The following is an 18,074-nucleotide window of genomic DNA, read 5'->3' on the forward strand; positions in this document are numbered from 1 at the left end:
TTTTCCTTGGCGACAAGCAAAAATGTTATACTTTCTTCAAAATCTTTGACCACAAGTAGCTATAGCTTCTTATGACCTACAGCTGTAACTGGCAATTGTGGTTTAACTACATCGTCTGGATTCTATTTATTTACTAATCAATGTTGCATGTCTAGTCCTACAACACTACTACTTCTTAAGATATTATTTATAAAGGATGAAATTGGTTTAGCTCCAATTTTTATAATTGGAACTTGAAAATGAGTCGAATGCTTTAAATTTTGTTTCTAGGGAAGTATTTTGAAATACATCAAAATCTTCAAAGAACATTTACTTTACTGAGGTCCTTTCCAACCTTAATGACTCTATGATTCTATGATCACTACTGTTCACTTAATACAGTGTAAAAACTTGTTAGTGATCCAGTGATGTATTATTGAGATTTCCAGTCTCTAAGGCATGAAAACATATATATGAGGGTTTTGTTTGCTTTTAATACAGTAAAATTTCCCACAATTACTATTGTACAAGAAAGCAGAATTTCTTGAAGACACATCTGGGTCAAAAGTATTGGAGGGAGGAATGGAGGAATAACAATCTTATAGAAAAAGTGAGCCCAAAATAAATTTTTCATAGAATGAAAAAAACTCCAAAAAGAAAAGGTTATCTTTTTATAATAAATAAAAGTAATAAAAAACACTTCTCATGCAGTGTGCTTGCAGTTAGGACACTGCTGTCCAGCAAGTGCTAATAAGCAAGAAAAAAATCTGATTGAAACTCAAAAAATTGTATAATAAAAAAAAAAAAAAAGTCTATTGTTCAAACAAATAGTAAGCAAAATCCATGCATAGTAAAAAGTAACTTTGGAGGCTTCTGTTTGTAACACTTATCTACAAAGAACAAGAGTAAGAAAATACACTTACTGATATTTATTTTTTAAACCTAACAGTATCCTTTTTTAAGCTACAAAAGCTGAAGCTCTTAATATAAATTCTATGGATTCAACCAGTACAAATTACATTAAATATAGTCTACTAAGAAAACAAAATGGAAAGCTCAACAATTTGGTTAATGACACTAATTTCAAATAGTACAGTAGATCTATTAAAATATATATTATTGAAAATATTGCTTATGCTTTTATACTTATACAGATAAAAATAATTGTTTCTGCTGGAAGTGGAATGGGATTCAAAGATGACTAGGGAAGGATACGATCAGTGCCTTGGAATATCACACAACCTTTCACCAATTCTCCCATGATGCACCCAACTGACCAGATATCAACTGAAAGTAAAAATGAAATGATCAAATTATGAAGTATTATGAACAAAGGTGAGGAAAACAAACAAAAACATCTAGCATCTACAACAAAACACAACGATGTGGAAAACCAAACTGCTAACATGAATTTTCAATCATATCAACACCAACTGACTGTTGCTAAATTTTGTTCTTAGCATTTTGTAAAATATAATCAGTGTTTACATTGCTGAAACGACCATGAAGAAGGATACAATCTCTTCCTGGGAACAGGACTTTATGGAGGACCATTTCTGCCATAATGCACCCAACAGACCAGATATCCACTATCATATGTTAGGTGCAACAAGGACAAAAGATTAAAGAGGTTTTTTTAAATACCACAGTTATTTATTTTTAAGCTCACACTGTATTCCTACAGTCCTGCAGATAATTTATTTTTTGTCCCATCCAGAACATCCTCTACTAAAGTTCTGATCCACATCAGCACTTGCTCTATAACAAGCTGCCTTGTGCATTAATGAAAGTTTTTTGCATGATCAGTGGCCCAGCAAAGTCCTGTGAGTCCCTTGTATTACACAGCCAGTTACATGTATACAAAAGGCATGGTATCCCCAAGCCCCTGTGATAAAGCAAAAAGATGTACTAGCATAGAAGTCCAGAGGAGACAGCATATTATTCCACAGCTAGTAAAAATCAGCAGGTAAAACCCCCAATAATGTAAGTCAAGAACAATTTCCTAGGCAGCAATTTTTTGACTGAGCATTCAATATATTATAGCTGTGTTGTTTTTAATCATATAACACCCAGCCTCTTTGAGCGCTATGCAGATTTAGGAGAGTATAAGACATGATTTATCATAGGGATCTGAAACAGATTTTAATAAAGTAATCAGAGATGCAAAAGGGGACAGACTGTTGAAAGAAGATGCTTCAGAATAAAATTCGATTGATAGAAGGGTTTATTATTCATAGATTGATGGTTGTTAATTTTTTTATCATCATCCAGCATAAGTGTCTCAACAGGGTTTTTTGTAGGATAAAAAAAATGGCAACAAGACAACATGACAACACATGAAAAAATAACAGTAACAGGCAAGAGGGAGCAGTATATGTTAAATGGAGGTAGGCACACAGAGCAGAAAACTATTATATTCTCCAAAATTATTACAGTGTAATTTTTATTATTCCCAATACCATGATTAACATACTTTAACAACAGACATGGCAGGAGGAAACCACACCTCCCCCCAACCTTTTAAAGCTGTTATGTTCTGAGACAGATATGCTTTAGACAAAAGATTTAAAGCGTCATTCTAGCAACTTACCATTCTCTTTATATCCCATTCCAAGGATAACCTCTGGTGCTCTGTAATACCGTGTTACTACATATGGAGTCATCATAAAGTTAGTACATGCTGTTCTTGCCAGTCCAAAATCAAGGATTTTGAGCGTACAATCTGATTTTACTACTATGTTGCTGGGTTTCAAATCCTAACAAGAAATAAGTTCAGTTAAGGAAGGATGAACATACAGCATAATACACGCACACACACACCCCCCCGTCAATATATGCTACCAGTTCACTTCACATTAACAACTGCATATTCCTGCTCTGACACATCTGCTTATTTATACACAGACTAGAGACAAGTTAAATGCTGCACAGCTAAGTACTCAAAAAATTCTGGGAAAACCAGACTCAAAGTCATCTGCAGAGTCTTAATTTACCCAGCTGTGCACTGACAATATAGTCAGTTACATAAGGGTCTGTACATATGCACAATGTGTACACATATCTGCTTCCTTTAACACATTAAGTGGACCTATTTTGGTTATGAATAGTTGCATGGTAAAGGAGACTGTTCCAAATACTGTCATTATTAGGGCACAGATCCTAAAGACAACATCATAAATTAGTCAGGTATCTGTAGGAAAAAGGAGTATCCCAACACACAAAGCATTACCAAGTGTGTGTGCTAATGACAGACAAGGCACATGCATTAGAGTGACTAGCAAATTTCACAGTTAGAATTAGGATGTAGTGGAAACACAAAGTTACCCACTGAGTGAGAAGAAAAATAAAACACTTTAGGAGATATGCCTCGTAGGAACAGTCATTATTGCACCCAAAGGAATACACAGTTAGGGAAAACTAGAATAATTGGGTTTTATTCATAAAGAATCAGAAGTAGCCGAATTACAGATGTACTAGTACATTTAATTCTGCTCAAGTGTTTGACTTAGTTTCAACCACATGAACCATGTTCTCAGGTACAGAACTTCCTTTTCTTAAAGGAGATGGGGACATGCAAATAGTTCACGTGGGTTTGCATGTTTTCAGAAGGCAAGAAATCTTCTGCAGAATGCTACTGCATTTACTATCAGCTAGGTTGGAGTTTCTAATCCTCTACTCAGACTTTTCTCTTGAACAACAGAACAATTATTTGCAGTAGTTGTTAGTGAAATTTGTTGTTATCTCATCTTATTATAATGCTGGGCCACGTGAAGGATAACAGATTTCACTATTCATCAACTCATAACAGAGGTGGGAGTTGTGTACATTATTTCAAGCTCTATTTAGTCACAGACTCTCTGAGTAATTTCTAGATGTAATTCCTATTCCATTCCTTCTGAACTGTCCCAGCTCTGTTCCCTTCCTAGCTTCGTTTCTTTTCAAAACCAAATCTCTCATCTAATCAAGAGTTTTCACTCCAGAAAGGTCATTTTGTTTTGGGCCCAAACTAACCCAACCTAATGCTCACCACTTTAGCCTCTCCATTCAAACAAACTTCACACCTCCATTCAGCTATTCACAGTGCGGTTCTTCTCGCTGCCCGTTTCATGGTTCAGCCGGTATCAGTTCTGTCCGATTGCTCCTGTTCCCTCCTCTAAGCTTAAATTTCTCCACAAATATTGTGTCTCCCCTTTAGCTCCAAATCACAGTGAACACGTCAGGTGGAGTTCAGTGGGAGTTCCAGCCCTCCCCTGCTTCAGCCTCTTATGCACCTCACTCCATAATTCTAGGAAAGCCCAGTACTAAGACTATCTGGGTACAGACTTAGCTTAACTATACGTAACTTCCTGGCTAATAGCACAGTAGTTTCATGGTAGATTTTTTTCAGCAAAGTAAGGAAGTAGATTTGTTGTAATTTATACAGCTTTTCAATTATGTTTATGGATTGAACATAAAGAAAATAAGTGCATTAAACTAGAATTGGATAAAGTTTTCTTTCAAACTTTACTTTTCAGAATCACAGAATGTTTGAGGTTGGACAGGACCTCTGGAGGTCATCTGGTTCAACCCCCCTGCTCAAGCAAGGCCGCCTACAGCCAGTTGCCCATGACCATGTCCAGACAGCTTTTGAATATTTCCAAGGATAGAGATATTTAAGAGGTAAATATTACATGTTAAAGACTCATTCTTTAGTAATTTGAAAGGTCCACAGGTACTCATGTTTTATCTTTTAATCAGTTCAGCATTAGTTAAATCCACAGAGCTAAACTGATTTAAGATCTATTTACAATGCAGTCTTTATCTTTGAACTAGAAACAATCTTAAGGTTTAACAATATTCTTATGAACGAAAGAAATATAAACTTAAGAAGTAACAACCCCCTGCCTTCCCCCCTGTTTTGTAAGAACATTTGTGTTCATAAAAAGTATTGTTAATGATCTAATACTACCTACTCTGTGGATGATACCAGCTGAGTGGAGATGTTTGATTCCACATAGCATTTGGTAAAGAAGATAAGACATTCTTTCATGATCCAATTCCATATGAATAACCTGGCACAAATTTGCATCCATCAGCTCCATAACCAAATATCTAAACCACAAGAAAGAAAGCATTAAGAAAACTCAAGTCTTACTTTTCATATCAGGTTTAAGCTTAGCATGAGAGATGTTTAATAAAAGCCAACTACTTTGCTAACGTAAGTGTCAAAAAGCTTATGATTAAAAAAAAATCATGCATGACCAGTGTAAAAATTAAATTATTATCTATTCAAATAGTCTATTAAAAATTAAGTGTTCAATAGTCCATCACAAGAGATTAGAATTCCACTAGTGTTATAAACAGTAATACAGAAGAATAATTCTGAATATATGCAGCACGAAAAACTAAGACTGACTGAAGTTGATGCAGAAATTGAAGATATTACAATATATCGAAAATGATGCTTTTCATTGTATTTTAATATTAAAAAATAAAGAAAATTAAGAAAAGCACAGTAAGAACTAAGAAGGAATGATTCATTTTCAAGTTAAAATATCATCTGCTTACCCCCTTCAGACACACACACTCCCCTGTTTACCAAAGAACCCCGTTCACAAACCACAACAGCATATTCACTGGAACCTATGAATACCCCCCCAATTAAATCACCATGAATCCTTTCTAGACCCATTGACATAGCTTGCATAAAAACAAAATACATTCAGTTCTTAATTGACGCCAAAAATACTGTTGTGCTGATGTGACTGCTATGGCAAAAAAAATGATGCCAGGTTATCCCAACCAAGTTATTATCCTGAGATGACCCGTTTAGCTAAAAGACAATGCACACAAACCAGATGCATATGCAATCAGCAAAGTATGGCAGACATGAATAAAAGGTAAATAACCATTTTTTTTAGTTCCTGCTGCCATCTTATGCATGTAGTGAAAGACCTTTCTTGGTCTTTCTTAAAGAAATCTAGAAATAAAGACCAATTAAAGGCTAAATTCAGCCTTTAGCTACCCTCTGTTTTCAAAGTGTGAAGTCTGTAGGATACTGGAAATACAGCTCCAGGGCTTAGGCCAGTATTTGTCAAGAAAATTAAAACAAAACTCTAGTACTTACACATCCTGAAATTCTTCTAGTGACTTCTGTGGTGTAAATACATTTAATAAACTAATTATCTATAAAATAAAAATAAACATTAGAAGAAACTTCCACTTTAATTCACATAAAAATCCACTATTGCAGAAGTTACTATTCCAAATCAAATGCACACTGCTACTATATACAACTTGAATGTTACTTGGCTTCACTTGATTCACATGTGCTGAAAAACTGCCAATTCAGAAATAGTTCAGAACTGCAGCATGTATGCCAAAGGAACTAAGACATGACAAACCCACTTTTTTCTTTTTTAAGTTATATGACACTATCTCCCTCCCCAGTGCCTGAAATATATCCTGTTTTTTTCCCCTCTAAATAATAATCTCTCATTTTAAATCACATGTTGTGCAAGGAATTTTATCGAAGGTTGTCCAACAACACGTACACAGAAGTGCCCCACGCCATCCCATTAAATTTAGATTATGATGTACTATTTCTGGAAGAACTGCTAAAATTACTGTACTGCCGTCCTTAATAACCACCTTGCTTTTATTCTGCTACTTCTGGACCTCACCAAAAGCTTACTTAAATCTCAATCCTACAAGGCTAATTGACTCCAGAAGTTTGAGACCTGAGTGCACAACTTCAATGATCAGCAATGTTTCTAGTTCATGTTAGTATCAGAACATAACAGTCACATAAACCTTATATTCTTGTACTTGAACATTGAGGTATTGACATTAAGGCTTGTTATTTTAGAAGGTTGAAAGATTTTAAAGTATATATGTATTGTCCATAGTATTTCACTTCTGTTTACCAATAAATTGTTAGATAGTGCTGCACCCCTGCAAACCCCACCAGTTAAACACTGTATTTAATAAAAATCTTGCCTAAGCTCAGAAGATTTAACTACAGTGCAGTTACAAGAGCCAAACCCACAAACAAAGCCAATGCCAAACAGGCTTTGCTCCAGTACGACTTAAAAGGGCAAATGCAGTACAGCAAGGTGAGGTCTATAAAGTCAATACTGATGCTAAACCTATACCAACACCACAGCAAAAATCTCCTCCTCTTGGCATTTCATCCTCCAAACAGCTCACCCAATAACTTAATCATATGTTGTGGAGAACTACATTACCTATAGCGAATCTTTCCAGTCTTTCTCTCACAATTCTTTCCATTACTTTGGTTACTAACAGCAAGTAAGAGAGCAAATCCTGATTTTTTTTAGGCAACTTATAGTAATGAGGGAGAGAAATATAAAGCCAAACTTACATTTTTGTGATTGACACATTTTAAAAGAACAAGCTCTCTGTAAGCTCTTTTTGCGTGGGTTTGATTCTGAAAAGGACGACTCAGCTTCTTTACAGCAACATTTATTCCAAGGACTGTATCAAATGCAGCACTAGAAGTTTTCAAAGACAAACAACTTAAGTTGAAGTCTGTTTAAGGGAAAGGAGGGGGCAAAAGGGAGATGCGAGTGAAGAAAAAAATCAAGATCTGAAACAAAGCATATCCACTAAACTGTTTATACTAACTTCAACTAATTTTCATTTAGAAAACAAACATCCTTTAAAATCTACACATCCTGTAATAAATACAAATAGGTTAAACAGAAGCCACTGACACTCATCAGAAGTCTTCCTGCCCTTAAGACTGAATCTGCTGACTCAAGACTCATATTCAAAACTGCAAGACCTAAAAATATTTTAAGCTTATTTGAAATCAAGAAGCATTTCAGTTGCCTAATCTGTATATTTGGAGTATTTTTTTGGGACACTGTTTCTGACTGACAATCATTTAATATTTGCAATAGAAATTTCTCTTTCCTAAAGGAGAGTCACAACCATGTCTCCGTGATCTGTTCTGCAGGCATCAATACTCTCCTGTACGTGGACAGTTTACAATTATAAACAATTCTAGTGTCTAGCAGAAAATGACATTCATCATCTGGTTTTGGAGAAAAAAAAAAAAAAAAAACAGAATTGAGTAATATGGAAAACTCAAGATTGCAGGGAGCAAGACAAGTTTAGAAGTGAACATGACCGTTAATTTTATCTTGTTTTTCAGCTGTGCTTGTTCCTTCCCTCTGCAGTTTGAGGTACAGCTGTAAGCTTCCTTTAATAGCTGTAAGAATCTAAAGCTAAATTATCTGTATATCCAGAACAAGACTAAAGTGGAAATATTCTTCATTATTAACTCACAGACAATTTGGCAAAATATATGTGAATTCATACCACAAACTGCTCAAGAGTTCCAATCTTTTAATAGCTCCAGTTTTAAATAAGGATTTCCCCACATTACTCTATTTCCATTTAATGTTACTTTCATAGGGTAAGAAAGAATTCTCATTCACATACATTTTCCAAGCACAATTAAGCGCTTTGTGAGCTCCTTCCCTATCTCATCAAGATATGTAGGATACCAGGCTTAAAAGGACCATCATATCGTAGTACTCTTAAAAAAGTACAGCTCCTCTGTGATAACAATACTCAAATTATATGAACTTTACCAGCATCAAGTCAATGCTTTCCCTACTGGAAAAAGCAATACCACCACAAAGCAGAGCTCACCCATGAGATGTTGTGTTTTCTTGGAGGCACGTCCCAAATTTGAATCAATGTGCCGTTTGCACTAAAGGCTTGCTAGCATTTATTTCAACTTAGTTCTGTGAAATACATAAGCCATTATTCAATGATATGATCACTCTCAGATTTAAAGTCTTTATGTCTGTGCAAAACAAAACACAAAATGGGAGTAAGGCAACTGGCCAGACAACTGGAGAAATTATTTTCCTCCCAAATATGAAAGCACTGATGTTTCAGTATTCAGTTCACCTAGAAGACATTATATGTAAATTAAAGAGTTTTGCATATGTTAATGACTTTAACTACACCTGGGAGTTAGTATAAAATCAATAACCAACAGGATCTGCATGAATTAGCTGTTCAAGTCAACCACAGGTCAGCAATGGACAAAGAAGCAATTTTAGGGGAAGTGTCCCTTTGGCATCTGACGAATCAGGTGTATGTCAAGGCTCAGTCTGAGCACATATGACGAACTCCACCTGAACCTCTTAGTTTGCTCATCTACATGGGAGTGACTGACATTCCATCTCCAAAAAAAAAAAAAAAGGAAGCTGTCTGCTACCTACATAGTCCAAGGGGAAAAATTAAAAACAGACCAGTAGAAGAAAAAAAAATGGTAAAAAATTGTGTGAGCATGCATTTATTTAATTTACCAAGAAAAAAAAAGACAGAATATAACCTCTCTTACCACTAAGATCACACTTCCAAATATCACATAATTTTACATAAATGAACAAAAAAAAAATCATGGATGTAACTGGTGTTAAATTTCTTTCCCCATCCCTGCTCATTTGAATTCAAAAGATACTTTTTCATCATGGCAACTGTTTCAGGCACAGATTTTTAAAAAGTGGATTTGCCAGAGTCTACCCAGTTATCACTTTGGCTACTAACAGAATGTCTATAAATTATTTCAGCACTTGATATCATGGAAGAATCTCAATGTCTATCCCACTGTACAACAGTGACTGCAGTAGGTGTAACAGTGAATTGTAGTAGGGTCTTCACTGCACTTGTGATAGTTTTGCATCTTGAGCAAACATTTAATATTAAGAGTAGTAATGCCACATACATGATGAAATTATTAACGAAACATTATGACCTAAATTATAGTAGGAAATCACACTTCATTTCTGTAGGCAAATGACCTTTGCTTTGAACTGCAATATGCTACTACGGACTCTTGCTCTGCCAGCTCCACTTCACTAACTCTCTCCCTGCTGTCTAAACAGGAGTTTGTAAATAGTAACAAACTTATCCTGACTGTTTCTTCAACTGCAATTGTAAGTAAAGTTATCAACACAGTCAAAGCTGTGCTATTTATAAGATCATGGTTTTGCTTCATTGCAAGACAAAAGAAATTTGCTGGGACAGAAAAATCAGATTCACTAGAAAATTTAGGAAATGAAGGACAAGAAAGGAGAAAGAGTTCCTTTTTTATCTTCCTTGAGCTTTCATTTATCGCTTTCCCTAAGTATTTATTTTTAGAACTACTTCTTTTCCTAAATGTTAGTCTCAAAGAAAAAACTAAGCAGAAGCAATACCAATGGAGTTTCCCATTAATATTTTGGGAAAAAAAAAAATAGCAAAATTCAGACCTCTCCTAGCTGAAGTGACACATGTGGTATTAAAACTTCCTCACCAAAAAATAAAATCTACACACAAAGCTCCAGAAATACTTCTCCTAATTTTTATGTTAAACACTGGATGATAAAAAAAAGCATCACATCTGTGTGTCACACTACTGACTTGACAATTTTTCCAGCCAAGCATGACAGAATAGCTCTCATCTTACACCGAGTTTTCTACAGTTTATAACTTAGTATTTTGTATCTTTCCCTTGTGTATTGTAAGGAATTGTAGGAGAAATTAAGATTTTGCACCTTCTTGAACTTGGACATAGTTTTCAGATGTTTCACATGAAGATGACAATTTATGCAATGTTTCGCTCTGTTGTTCCATAAATCAAGTATTCTCAAAACAATAAATCAGATCATTCCTTCTTCTTCCCAAAACGTTGACCTTAACACTACTCTAACTTCATTTTGAAGCAGACACCTAGTTTAAGTCATACAGTTTAGAAATGCACTTCTAATGAAAGGAAGAACACTTACAACCACCCTAAATTCCTGCATGCCATCTAGAACAAGTATAACTTCAAGAATATTTATACCTGGAAAATGTTAACACTATACTAAATCTTACCCAAACACTAATAACCAAGATCTAGTATACCTATCCCCTCATCACTCAACCCACTAAAGAAGAATGAAATATGGTGTTTCCCATTTTCACCTATTAGCAGGGCAATAGGGGTATCTAAATAATTTAAAAATAATGGCATGTTCTCACAAAAATGCACTCTTTTCCTACATATATAACTTACTATGGTTATGAAAAAGCCAAAAAGGCATGAGCAGGTGCTATATAAGGAGTTGCTCACAATACATGAGTCATCACACTTATTCTGCAGAATTTATAAATGAATAGAAACCGCAGACTGGATTTAAAGCACGAACAGCCCACCATGTGTTGTGATTAAGTCTAATATTAGAGAGTTCCTAAGCATATCTGTTTGCTCCCCTGTGTATGGAACCATAAAATCACATCAATAAAAATTTCTGCTGTTACCAAGTAAGTTTTGCCCGACAAAATAGGGGCTGGCACTAAATTGTGTAGAATGGATTGCTGCACTCTAAAAAACATTTGAAAGTGTTTACCTTTAGCTGGCCCAGAGGTGTGGTGCCATACAAGAGACTAAGGTTCAGGATCAGACTAACGACTCTCAGGTCCTGGACCAGTGGAGGCTGGACACATAGCTGAGGTAGCACACCAAGGAAGAGCCGGCCAGCCCAACCCCTCACACAGCATCCCTTTCTGGTTAATCCATGGAGTGACAATGACACTGATTTGCCTCATCCTGCCAGTTAATGGCAAGGCACTGCATTGATGGCTCCTAGAAATGGACAGGAGTGATCGGGAATAAAAGGGGGGGAAAAAAGGGGGCCATGATGAAGAAACGAGTAAAACCCAGAATCTCTCACCATCGCATTGTCATACCTAATACTGCAAAATTATAACTACATGGGGAATGTGAGAACTAGAAACAGAAATAAAGTGGTTAATGAGAAGGAAATCTGTTGACCATTTTAATTTATGCAGTTATCCAAATATTAATTTTCCCCTAAAAATAAAACAAAAAGAGTTTTGTACATGAACTACAGAAAGCAGGTGTTTTAGAATTTATTTAGTCCATAACCCTGTAGCAAGAGATAAAAATTATCATCAGTGTTTGACATTCTGACACCTCTATCAGGAATACATTCAAATTTTGTTTTATCTTTATAGCTTTTTATATTTAAATGAAGTATTTATTACTCACCAAACAATGCCCTGTGCCCCTGATCCTATGGGCTTCAATTGCTGGTAACGTTTTAGTACAGTGAATGTTGAATCTGCAACTTGAACACTGTAAAATTGACCATCGCATTTACTGTCACTCATGGTGTAGTGTCATGTAGTTTTCTCTCTCAAGGACCTGGTAAAGTTTTCAAGATCTTAAAGAAAAAGAAAGAAAACAAATGTTCAATCTGTCACTAATTCCAGGCAGACAAGTTGGAAAATATATGATATATATTTTAATACATAGGAATTTTTCAGTATCATATCATTAAATAAGCATTCTTTCAACTTTGTGTATTACCACTGTAACAAAAAATACTTGCAGACAGACAGCAAATAATTATAGCCTTCACAATAAATGCATGTTTCTATTCCAATCCCTAAAACAAAAAGCAGCTAAGTAAACAACTGTAAAACCAAACAAAACCACCCAAATCCAACAACTCTCTACTCCTTGAAGGATACTCCCTAACTTAGAATTACTACTACATGCTAGGACTGTATTAATTTCTGTATTACAGAAAAAAAATCATAAATAATGTCTTTCAAACACTGATAATGCAGATAACAGCAGAAACCCACAGAGTCCACAGACATCGAAAGAAACAGGGGTTTAACACAAGACTTGATTACAACTGCAAAACAGGTTTGAAAAAAAACAACTGTCCCCCAAATCCCCATGGCTGCTGCAGTTTCTCCAACAGTCCCTTTCAATCTAGTTCAGTAGGAAATTTCAAGCAGGGCTCTGCCTCCTCACCTCTGCCAGGCAACCCTTCCCTGATCCATACCTATCGCAACCCACTCTCCCCCCCCATTTTAAACACACCATAACATCCTACGCTATCAGGTAATGTACTTATAGTCCTACAAGAACTACGAGTTTTGTGCTATAGTTTGAAAGAGACTTTCATGCTATAATAGAGAATAAGTTATATCTATCTGTCAAGAATGAATTAGAGGTAGGTAATTACATTGAAGAGCAAGGTAATGGACTGAAGCTCTTTAGAGCTAAAGTGCTACAGTAAGGAGAATACAGACCTCCAGTTTTCCTGGGCCTCCCTCCCTCTTCCAAACCTTACAAGAACATTACCTCACTAATTATTGAAGAGGTCTCTATCAAATTCCCCCATTTTTAATTTCCCATTCACTATGACAGGTAGTGTCATTATAGCCCAGACTAAATTGCACAATCAAGTGTTCCTTGAAACAGGAAATTAAGCAGATCACCTTTCCCCGGAGCAGCTGCCCTAACCGCCGGCCGGTACCACGTCTGTTTTAGCTGAAGAAAGAGCAGCTGGTGTCTCTCTCTCTCTTCGCTGGCCTACAGAATATTAGTGAGCCAATGCAAAACAAAAAAGCCTCAAGAGCAACCCAGAAGCCCATCCTACAAGGGCATTCAGCCACACAAATAATTTTCATTGCTTCAAAAATTAGAATTTGGACCTCTCTCTTCCTAGGTGCACATAGGAGGGAGCAGCATCTTTTCCGTGGCTTAAGCTAGCAGATGAACTCCAAGAAATCTGCAAGTAAAAGAGGCGGAAGACCTACAAATCCTAATAAAGACTGGGTTTAAACTGAACTGGTAATGGTTAGTCTTAAGGGATTCTCAAGAAATGTCTAGAGTTCCTTTTACCTTCAAGTTTCTCAAAACCTAAGCAGCATTTTAAGAAGCAGATATTCAACTTGGTCATCTCTGGCAGCAGTTTAGACAGTAAGTATATTTGATATTTCCTCTTAGAAGCTGAAGAAAAAATGCAGAGGAGAAAGGATCAGCAAAGGGAAAATGTGAGCTACCAACTTTCTGCCTCTGCCACAGCAGCAGTAGGGGTGAGGAAGAGAATTGCATCTCCCATACAATATTTTCAGGGGCGGTCAGATGCAGTTCCACAATCAGCTCACACTAACGCGAGACCAAAACACTGGCTTAAAAGGCGCTCTCAGCCTTTCCTACGACATCCCAGGAAAAGCTCAACTCTTCTTTCCGACCCTTTTTATTACTCCAAAGCTACGGACTCTGAGGTACCAAATTTTTTGATTAACAGCAGCAGTATTTTCTGTGAATCTTCATACACTGGAAAAAAGGTACGGCTGGAAGGTCAAGATCCTATCTCTGAAAAGGACTTACAGAACAAAACCAAAAAAGTATAGATTTTGCACAAGTTCGGTATCAAGTTAAAGACCTGTTAGTTACACAAGAACTACTACGCTGCACCTCTTCATGGGTTAATGAAACACTTCTATAACAGAGATAAAGAAGTAGGGGAAAAGGAAGTTATCCTGAAGCAGAGAAACCCTCCTTTTAAGGAACCTTGTCTGCACAAAGCCATCTTTTAAAAATCATTTAGAGATGAGGATAAACTCTTTAGACAAGGCCCAAAGAGGGAATCAGGCATCACAACACACAAGTTCTATGTATTCTGACATCCCTTGCAGTTCACTGTGCTAAGTACCCAGCCTCTCCATAAGCTGAGCCCTAATTTTCACTTGGGCTGCAAGCTGCTTGGATGCATCAGGACATACATTGTTTCAGACATACACATGTAAAATTAGGTACCTAGGGATTGTAGCTGTTCACACGACTTCAGACAGGCAATCTATTTTGGGGGCAAGATCTCTCAAATAAAAACAGATTTCCCATTGCTCAAGGGAAAAGTATATCTGGCAAATAAGTTTCTCAATCCCGCGCTGTTACTCTCCTACCTGAAATAACTTGATTCATCACTCCAGCTAACCTACTCCATGCTTCTCCTATACAGGAACTTTTTGGAAGTAGGCATTATTGCCATTTCTGAAATATAAGTTTTCATTTATGGCTTCCTAGCTGCAGCTGCACCAAACAGGACCAGCAGCAAATGTAAAAGTCACAGGATGGGCAGCAAACATACTTCTACCTATTGGTAATAGCATGCTACTGAATCACAGTGTTTCAATATGTTTTTCTATTTTAGAGCATGCACAAGATGCACATAAATTGAGTGGTGTGTTTAGTCTGTTTTGGTTTTTTTTTTTTAACATAACTTGCTTGTACAATTGAGGAAATTTAAGAATCACAAAGCTGACTGAGCTTATCACATGCAGGAGACTTACAGGCATGGTTCTCAACCTGTAGTTCATGAAAGATAACTAGAAAAATAACCGACACACCAAACCTACCATCAGTAGGCTTATGAGTTGTTACATGGAATTCCACTAAGAAATTTTTAGAAGTTGAAAGCAAGTGCACTATAGCATACATCCTGTATTAAACAGTCACTTCCCTAAAAGACATTCATTAAAATGGCAACTTATTATTAACCAGATCTGTCCTCTAGATATCTTCAAGTCCAAAGCTTCTGAAACAAACAGGTTGTATCAGTTGGGAACACATTCCCAAGGTTGTTTTGGTTGCAGAAATGTTATTACTGACAACAAAGCATAAGAACATCAAAAAACTTAGCTTGATTTTTAAGCTAAAGCTGAAATTCTACTACTGACAGAATGAATAGACAACGAACATATATATATATATATGTATTTAGAAAAGATATGGAAATTCTGCGCAAAAAAATCTTCCCCCATTCTCTTATTCATCCTTGCAAATGCACTTCCAATTCAGGTGTGCCCTTCTAAGGACTATTATCCAACAGTGTTGAGGTTTTTTTAATGTTTACAGTAATATATATCAACAGGTATGAGTCCAGCTACAAAATCACAGTGAGTTACCTTATGCCCCTCTACTCACAACCCCTGAAGGGTGTCACAAAAGGTAAGTGTAGCAAAGCAGTAGGTGAGTAACGTCAGTCGGTTACAGCAGAGTTCAGAGGTACTCTCTATCTGTTTAGCTCTTTGAAAAGTCGACCTTTCTCTTTAAGCAACCCAAACTACTACTGACCAAAGATTTTACCAACTACCTGTTATAGTATCATTCAGCTGTTAAACATACACTGCAGAGAAACATTGGATGTATCTCAGCACCCCTGCTAGGGCAAGTTGGTGGAGAGGGGAAAAAGTTTAAATGTGCATCTGCTGTAACCAATTACGCTGTTGTAAAACTACGTAGCAGCCATATAACTGAGCAAGAGGACTTCTAACATCTCTTCTAAAACTTCTGCTGAGGAGTTGCTCCGGCTTAAGAGAAAGCTCAGGTTCGCTCCTATTGCACCGAGCAGGGCGCGCGCACGGGGCCGCCCCTCGGCTCGGCCGCCCTCCCTTCGTCCCTCTCAGGACGGAGGGGCTTCCAGGGGACGCCGAGCGCGGGCCCGCCGCACAGCGCGGCACCGGCGGGGCGGCACTCCGGCCCCGGGCCGCTCGCCGGCGGGCGTGGGGCAGGGGGCGATCCCGCCCCGGGCCGGACACGAAGCAAAGGGGAGAAGGCAGAGGAGAGGCTGCTCCCGCCGGGAGCGGAGCGGGCCGGGGCCGGTGGCGGCACTGCGGCACGGGGAAGGGCGGGGGGCTCGGCCAGGGCAGCCCCGCAGGAGCGGAGCGGAGGAGGAAAGGGGCCCCGGCCTTGCCGCGTCGCCCCCCCCCACCTCCCTCCCGCTCGGCCGGGCCCGGGGCAGCGGCACGCGGGGAACCCCAGCTCTGCCCGCGCCTCGGCGGGCGGGGCCCGCGGGAGAAGCCGGGGACTCCGGTCACCACAGGGCCGGCCCCGCGGCCGGGAGCTCGGCCTGCTCCAGCCCCGGCCCCGCCGCCCGCAGGGTCCCCCTCACGGCGGCCTCCCTCACCGTCTCCTCCCTCGGTCGGGCTTCGGCGGGGCGGGACGGGGCGCGGCGCTCGCGGGCCGCGGCCGCCTCCTCGTCCTCCGGCGCGCAGAGCTGCCCCAGCCACAATGGCCTCCCGGGGCTACACACAGGCCGCGCCGGGCCCGTGCCCGCTGACAGACAGCCGCTCAGCCCAATCGTAGCCCTCTGCCGGGGAAGTCCAACCAATCGAGCTCCGGAGGCGGGACCTGCTAGCCGCTATATAAGGGAGGGTGGCGAAGGACTGCAGTGGAGACAAGGAAGTTCAGGCCAATCCGGGCGCAGCCCCCGCCCCCTGGCGTGATGTCATCATCGCACGTCAACCTGTCACCATATTCATGATGTCACCTCACAGCAGTGCCTCGTCATGAGTTGCTGTGGCACTAATCCCCAGTGCCGGGTAGTGCTGTCGCTTCGTCACAGCCGCCCTGCTCCAGCAAGCAGGGACAAGTGCTCTGTAAACACCTCGCATGTATAGAAAGCCCCCAAAGCACCAGAGCAAAATTACATCACACACTGGCAGCCTGTCACAGCACCACAACATGCCACGACCACCTCAGATCTGTGTTTTGGGATGACAACAGAGTGCCCAGTCCCACAGTGCAGGGTCAGGCAGCCGCAAGCCCTGACCCCTTAGGTCAGCACTGGGGCATGGGCTTCACACAGCTTTTCCGGGGGGTTGGTTCAGAAGGGAAGGGATTTATTCCCTCCCTGGGTAGCCTAGCTATTTTTGACCCCACTCAAAAATCATAAACCTTCTATACATTACCATACCATCTGCCTTGACATTAAGCCTGCTTGTTTTTTAAGACAGGTGCTGACTAAAAATATACTCAATATATTTTTCCACCTCTCCTAGGACTAGCAACAGCCTTTTCTGTGATTTCTATTGTCATAAACAATTTTAGAAAAACACACCTGTAATTTTTTTAATAAATCAATTTAATGTATCATGTAGATTAGATGATGTCAGCTTCCTTTAATAGCTCCACTTTTTAATATGAAGAGGATACTAATTCTAGACAGACAGTAAAAGGGGCCTTTGCATCACTTACCAAAACACGTTGGATATCAAGTTACATATTCTTGGTATCTGGGAGATCTGTGCAAACACAGGAAGAACTAACCCAAGAAACAGGGGAAAGAACTCCGGTATCAGGATTTAGGCAAGACCAGGGGAGAACACTGTCTCTCCTACTTGTATAAGAGTACTGCAGTGTTGTACCTGTGTTCAGACCTGAGATGAGGAGTCATCAAGTTAAAAAAAAAAAAACAAAAAAACAAAAAAAACCAAAAACC

At 38.9% G+C, this 18,074-nt stretch overlaps 1 protein-coding gene across 13 annotated transcripts in view; it reads right to left on the reverse strand.

Annotated features, from left to right (window-relative positions):
- Nucleotides 1–16,972, reverse strand: part of MAPK9 (mitogen-activated protein kinase 9) — a 60,183-nt gene extending 43,211 nt beyond the window's left edge. For 3 of the 13 annotated variants that reach the window (XR_015703839.1, XR_015703838.1, XM_087753674.1), the window contains exons 1-7: nucleotides 16,761–16,970; nucleotides 12,038–12,212; nucleotides 7,343–7,472; nucleotides 6,086–6,144; nucleotides 4,932–5,070; nucleotides 2,570–2,735; nucleotides 1,195–1,266 (exon numbers count right to left, since the gene is read on the reverse strand). Coding sequence is in view for 11 of the 13 variants with exons in the window: in XM_087753674.1 (XP_087609800.1) it covers nucleotides 1,195–1,266; nucleotides 2,570–2,735; nucleotides 4,932–5,070; nucleotides 6,086–6,144; nucleotides 7,343–7,472; nucleotides 12,038–12,159 (688 nt within the window). In the remaining 2 variants the exon portion in view is untranslated. Of the gene's footprint in view, nucleotides 1–1,194; nucleotides 1,267–1,496; nucleotides 1,569–2,569; nucleotides 2,736–4,931; nucleotides 5,071–6,085; nucleotides 6,145–7,342; nucleotides 7,510–8,640; nucleotides 8,736–11,375; nucleotides 11,612–12,037; nucleotides 12,213–16,760 lie in introns of those variants that run through there. The other 10 variants (XM_009471579.2, XM_009471581.2, XM_087753675.1 and 7 more) reach the window with 9 other exon arrangements.
- Nucleotides 16,973–18,074: the final 1,102 nt, after the last annotated feature.

This window comes from Nipponia nippon, unplaced genomic scaffold, assembly GCF_047370975.1.
Source record: "Nipponia nippon isolate SJK-2023a ecotype South Korea unplaced genomic scaffold, ASM4737097v1 scaffold_17, whole genome shotgun sequence".
Taxonomy (NCBI): Eukaryota; Metazoa; Chordata; class Aves; order Pelecaniformes; family Threskiornithidae; genus Nipponia; species Nipponia nippon.